The sequence below is a fragment of the Aplysia californica genome, unplaced genomic scaffold (assembly GCF_000002075.1).
Source record: "Aplysia californica isolate F4 #8 unplaced genomic scaffold, AplCal3.0 scaffold00078, whole genome shotgun sequence".
Taxonomy (NCBI): Eukaryota; Metazoa; Mollusca; class Gastropoda; order Aplysiida; family Aplysiidae; genus Aplysia; species Aplysia californica.
In genome coordinates this window covers 586,415-593,093 of record NW_004797348.1, presented here as the reverse complement: position 1 = coordinate 593,093, position 6,679 = coordinate 586,415, and the positions used below count along the sequence as shown (strand labels likewise).

The 6,679-nt window shown below is 38.8% G+C and overlaps 1 protein-coding gene across 2 annotated transcripts in view; it reads right to left on the bottom strand.

Moving 5' to 3' along the window:
• Positions 1-6,679, bottom strand: part of LOC101855857 — a 161,279-nt gene that overhangs the window by 7,934 nt on the left and 146,666 nt on the right. For both annotated transcript variants that reach the window (XM_005094217.3, XM_005094218.3), the window contains exons 7-8: positions 3,574-3,712; positions 138-253 (exon numbers count right to left, since the gene is read on the bottom strand). In XM_005094217.3, the coding sequence (XP_005094274.1) occupies positions 138-253; positions 3,574-3,712 (255 nt within the window). The remainder of the gene's footprint in view (positions 1-137; positions 254-3,573; positions 3,713-6,679) is intronic.

The window sequence follows — 6,679 nt, the reverse complement described above, 5'->3', positions numbered from 1 at the left end:
CACACACACACACATACACACACACACTAACGCTCTCACACACACATACACAGACCCAAACACACAAGCACACACATGCACACAAACAAACAAAAAACAAACAAGCACACACATCACGTATATGTAGAATTGCTTACTTTGAGTTCATCCACTTCGTTCCTGAGAGTCTCCACCGTCTTGTCCAGTTTCTTCTTCCTGGAGTACAATAGCCGGAGCTTGACATGTTCGTGGTCAATGACCGCCATGACTAGACCTGGTGTACATAACAAGGAAAGGGGGAAGGGGATGGGGGAAGGGTTGAGGTGGTGTACTCATGAGGATGATAATTTACTGGTCAATTTGGTGGATTTTGCGCTTTATTCACGCATTGTGTGACCTAAGCCTAGTTCAGACATTCTCTCTGCTTCAGACCATGGCGTAGACTGAGCAACCACCCTCCCCCCAAACACACGCGCGCATAATACGCACTGGTTTTTCTTTAATGAAGCTTGCCTTATTGTTATGATGTGACTGGGCGACAGATTGTTGTGTGTGTACACTTGAATAAAGTTTTGGGCTGGTTATCATTCACTGATGTCTTATTTCTTGTGTACACCTGTTTTTGAATCTATAGCTTGTTCATATTCGTCTACCGGCATAAAACTATTCTAGCTCTTTTATTAATCTATCTAGGCGCATGATAACACTTAAGGTGCGCATCACCAAACCTTTATTCATTCGGAAACCCCTCTGACCACCAGCAAATAACACGCCTGAAAATCAATGCCATGGACGCTGACCAGTGTGCCCAACTGATAAAGAGAAATATACTCAACCTAAGGCACTGGAGCAGTCTGAAAGAGGAATTTACGAAGAAGGACATTACCACTGAACAGTTTGTCAAGAGAATGAGTGTCAAATTGCTCCATTAAAAATGTTTTATCTCAGCCCTCACTGATTTGTATTCCTAATCCTGTTTAATCATTGATATCCAACATAAAATGATAATTATATACCCTCTTTGAAGTCCTATTCCTATCTCTGCATGGTGAGCAAGGGTAACTATAGCACAGTACTTCAAATTAAAAACACATGCACACTCAAGCAATGCTCAGAGATGTGAATGATAATTTACCATTTTTGATACCCTACTTCTGTCATTTTAGAAACTATTTGAACACAAAGGGGGGATCAAACTTTCAGCACGTAGGGCTATGACGTCATGGGGGCGAATTGCATTGCGTCGTCTATCTACTAGACACATCTGTTATATAATTATTGCCAGTTCTTTGATAGTCTTTATGAAAAAGTTTGCTTAAGAAATTAACATGCATTAAAAATATCTAGCTACTTCAAATTAGATATTATCATTCTTCAGATCACCCAAATGAACTCACAAAATCACTCAACAAACATAATACTCTCACACACACAGCATGGCATTACAAGTTGGCTCTCGACACCCGCAAGAAGCACAAGCCATTACGTCAATTAGTGCTCCAATTTAGTTGTTCGTTTATCCAGTAACTGATCTGAAAATCACTGATCTGAAAATCCTTTCTAATCTTTCCTGTTTTAAAGTTATAATCGTATAGCACAGATTGTGTACAACTGTCAGATAATTAGATCTGGTCGAGTGTATCCTCCTCAACTTTACAGGATTTTTCTTCGTGTTTATCTTTCCACGAATGTGTGTGTGTGTATGTGTGTGTGTGTGTGTGTGTGTGTGTGTGTGTGTGTATGTGTGTGTGTTTGTGTGTGTGTGATATTATATATATAATATGTATATATATATATATATATATATATATATATATATATATATATATATATATATATATATGAAGAGAGAGAGAAAGAGAAATATAAGAAAGAAAGAAAGAAAGGATGAAAGAAGGAAAGAAAGTAAGAAAGAAAAATAAAAACAAAGAAGGAAAGCATGAAAGGAAGAAAGAATGAAAAAGTCGGAAAGAAAAGAAGAAAACCAGATAAAAAGAAAAATTGCTGTTTTTAGTCTCTGTTGCCATAGTCACGAGATAGATCGGACAACTGTGCACACAGAGCTGGACCCCAGGATAATACTGTGTGACAGGGCTCCAGATAATACTGAGAAGTGAGGTGTACCTCCAGCACAGAGCTTCCGTGAGATCACTACATGTATTTAGAACGGTGTAACATTCTTACATTACATCGCCTTTGCTAGTCACAGAAGGCACGGGTCTTCAAAATGCGATGCTTGGGTGAAAATATCGATTTTCAACTTTTTACATTTTTGAGAACCTGAATATCTTTGGATTTCTATTTCTGCTTGTGTGTTCTTCTATACTATACGCCGTGTTGAGCTACAGCAGGAATGCAAAACCGTATAATCTGTATACCTATATTAGATGGGCACGTATTAAAGATGACATCATTTTCCCATTTTGGAAGGCGTGTGTTTACTATCTATGCTTCGTTTCTTCTCTTTTTCTTGGAACTTAACAATTATCCAAATTTCTTTTCCTTCAATATAAGTTTTCTTTAGTATCTATTTAGAGCGTTATACTTCACCATATATGCTTTTGTCTGTCTTCTCTTTTCCATTACTTTTAAAATTCCATGGGTCATCCTTTTTTTTAATAACTTTGTGAGAGTTTTGGAACATGTTTTCTTCCACAATGTCCTTTATTGAATTCTATAATATTGTATTCATGTCCTTTCTATGGCGTCGGTGGCCTAGTGGTTAGGCTCTCGGACTCGCAACCGTAAGGTCGTGGGTTCGAATCCCGTCATGGGTCCGACGTTGTGCCCTTGGAAAAGGCACTTTACACGAATTTCCCTCACTTCACCCAGGTGGGAATGAGTACCCGGCTATAGACAGTGAAAGATCTTGTCAGTTTGTTAGTGTTTGAGCGCTTAATCAGCTCCTTGCACGGTGTGCTTCCCGGGAAGCTGAGAATGCTTCAGGGTGTTCTATGGTCTGCTGGGGTAATAATATAGTGTAAAGCACATAGAGCCTGCTGATGAGCGGGGATATGCACTATACAAATGCTATATATTATTATTATTATTATTCTTGTGTGTTTGTATGAATGCACCTTACCGTTGTAAAACCATTGCTATGTGAACAGCCAGGACAACAAATTTTGATTTATCCATGAGAGATGAATAATTATAGATATTGTCATTAATATTGTCATAATTCTTCAGACTGATTATTTTTTTCCAGAGCTTGATGTTTATCGCTTTCACCCCACCTTATTGCTGAAAGAATAAAAAGTTGTTTCCGCGTCCGATCCGGACATTGGGGATTGCCTTGTTAGTGAGACAACTTCTCGGGCTTTCGGCATATTATTGCGGTAGGGTGGCCAGTTCCTTTCCACGCCGCCTTTACTTCCACAACTAGAAGTTTTCAAGTTAGGTACCCCTTTCTGCTGGGTGAGCAGGAGGGGGCCAAAAAAATCCGTGTCCGGAACGAGGCTCGAACAAGGACTTTCTGCTTCGGAGACGAGCGCACTAACCACTCCGCCACCGCACCCTCTTAAGAAAGAATAATATGAATTATTAAACAAATCAAGAGAAACTACAGGAATAGGAAACTTGTTTAGAACTTACTATTGACCACTCGGATGACTCTCCAGGGTAGCAAGAAGGCCAGGACAAAGATGGAATCGTCGACAGGGAATTGGTTCAGGCCTTTGATGAAGATGAGGTCCACGATAACAGAAGCGACGACAATTACAGCATCAAACACCTGAGGGAAAGAAACGCAGTTGCATTAAGGTGCAAGACCTTTTTTTTTTTGGTCATTAAAGTGTTCTCTAAAAGGCTTATTAATAACCCAAGTAACAAAATGTTATGTAATTCTTACGAAAAATACAATTCAGCACTTATTTATGATTAATTTTGAGTTCTACTTTTTAAAAAGAGCATACTGACATGGTAACAGCTATTATTCAGTACAGGAGAATACATGATGTTGGTCAGATAGAACGAATAACGATAAAGGAATAGAGCAGGACCTACCAGCGACGACAGGTGAGCTGCTTTACTCAACTGATTTGGGGAGTCTAAGCTTAGTGACGCTCTATGTATAAGCACCTATATGTTTTTTTATGGGTAGGTTAATGCAGGGATATTTTTACGTATGTTGTGTTTGTTTATATGTATTTGTCTGCATGTGTTTGTGTGCGTGTGTGTGAGAGAGAGTGTATGTGTGTGTACGTGTATGTGTGAGTGTGTGTGTGTGTGTGTGTGTGTGTGTGTGTGTGTGTGTGTGTGTGTGTGTGTGTGTGTGTGTGTGTGTGCGAGTGCGGGGGAGGAGTGTTCGTGTCTTTGTATAGCCATCTGGAGGTTAGGATATTCATATCATCAGTTTACTTCTTTTCAAATACAACGAAAAATCAACCTCTGACATATTTTGGAAAAAATAAAGACGGCACTAGTTAGGGGTAAACCATATCGACATAAAATTTTTCAGAGCAGCAAATCAATTGAACTGTGAAGTCAATCTACAGGTCGGCAAGGCTCGTTTCTCCTTTTGAGAGTACAATCTATCCTAATTCTGGATTCATTATCACTCTTCTAGTAGCTAGGAGGCCAGTCAAAGAAGATGTAAATGAAATTCATCTCTGTCTGAGAGAGTCGGGGGGACGCCAGACTTAAATAGAAGGTCTGTCTTCCGGAAATGGAAAGGTGAAGAACAGGATGCTGGATGTAATGACGGTTCGAGATAGGAAGAAAAAGTACACAGCGGAGTGCTGTCAGTCGTGGTACCTTTGGGGTTTTTTTTAAGATATTCTTTTCTAAAGTCCTTAAAAGATGAGGGATTAAATTATTTTTGTGAATCGAAAAAGGTTTGCGAGTTCTTGGAACAGGTTATTGGGGTTCATACGGGTGTAAGTTTCTTTGTGGGTGTATGCGTGTGTACGCGTGAGAGAGAGAGAGGGAGAGAGAGAGAGAGAGAGAGAGAGAGAGAGAGAGAGAGAGAGAGTAAGTGAGAGATAGATAGAGAGTAAGTGAGAGACAGATAGAGGGGGTGTGTTTATGTGTGTGTGTATGTGTGTGTGTGCATGTGTGTCTGTTCAAGCTAAAGTAGGGATTGCTGTGTGCGTCAGTGTGTGAGCATGTTATAAACGAGCGTGTCTGATCATTGAAACAACATCGGCAGATCCGTTCCCTATTTTATGGAAAGAGACAGACAGCAATTTTTCAAAGCACTTAACTTCAAGGAAAATGTGAATTTTTCTTAAGTACATTAGATCGAAATCAATCGATAAAATCTTTTTCAGCACACTTGAACATTCCCGCCGGCAGACTAATCTTACTGGCAAGGCCGAAACCCGCCTCCTAAATTATCTACATTGTGTAATGGGGGCGGTACAAACACATCATTGCTGGTAGCCACAGTGCAGCGCCAGCTTTTTTTCAACTACATGTATCAACATGTCTTGCTCAGAGACGCATCCAAACGCTACAATACACGACATTGCTTGACGTTATCTGAGAGCTCAATAACTTCTCAACAGCTGAAATCACGCTTAGAACTCTACTAAGGAACCTGATGTCGCCTGCAATCCTACTTCATAGCCATGACAGCACAACGTCTTTGCAGATTCTCTTTCCACATTTTTTTTGTCGTCGGTGAAATGTTGAAATGTTCTAAGCCCAGACAGCAAAACTTTGAAGAGAGATAAATAAAACAGTTTAACCTTTCTTTAAAATATTGTCCCTCCATTATGTATCTTTTTTCATCTTCTTCTGTTTTCAACATTCAGATTTTGAATTTCAACAAAATTTCTTTAGAACATACAACCGATATTATAAATTAAGAAACTGAAATTTTTAAAGATTCAAATATTGTTGAGTTGCCTGACGATATGTGTTCTGAAGCGGGGATTGCTATCCCATTTATTAAATGGGCCACAGCAATATTTGTCCACAAAGATTTAGGTTAATGAAGCAGAAACTTCAAAAACGTGAAATATCGAATGTGTTAAAAACAAGTTCGGCTATACCTAAGTAAAGAAGGGTCTATATGATCAATAAGAGTTTTCCCGCAACGCTGGTTTGAAGGATTTGGACAGAAAGATTTTAGGAATGAGATTAAGATGGCGGTCGGGATAAACGCAGAGCAGAAAGATTAAGGTAAAAAAAGGTTTAAAGCAGAGGGGGGGAAAACCTTTATATCATTGAACAAGTATATCTGTTATAAGCACAGTGAAAGATTGTACCAAAAGAGGTGACAAACAAAAACAGTGCCCATCCTTAACATCTACAGATGTCAAAAACAATCTATTGACTAATATCAAACGGAGACCAAAGTAAACATTGTAAGATCATGAATTTTATGAAATAAGAAGAGTTGAAGCTGAAATGAATGGGTGACAAAATTTTATGAATATGAAAAACACGTAGAAAAAGAAGGACGCAAAAAATAGGAACGGAAATAGGAAAAGAAGGAGAAAGATGATACTGATAGATAGATGGATCAATGGATGAATATTTAGACAAATAGACAATAGATAGATACTAAAGTATAAAACATAGGTTTGGAATGGAAAAGTATATACTAGATAAAATGAATATAATTTTGAAGACAATACTGTCCCTCCTTCCTTTTACTTCTTTTCACCAATCATCCCCCTGTTCTTTCTTTCTCTTCTTTGTCTTCTAACCTTTTCTCTACCTTTCCGTCTGCCCCTCTCTCTCTCTGCCTCTG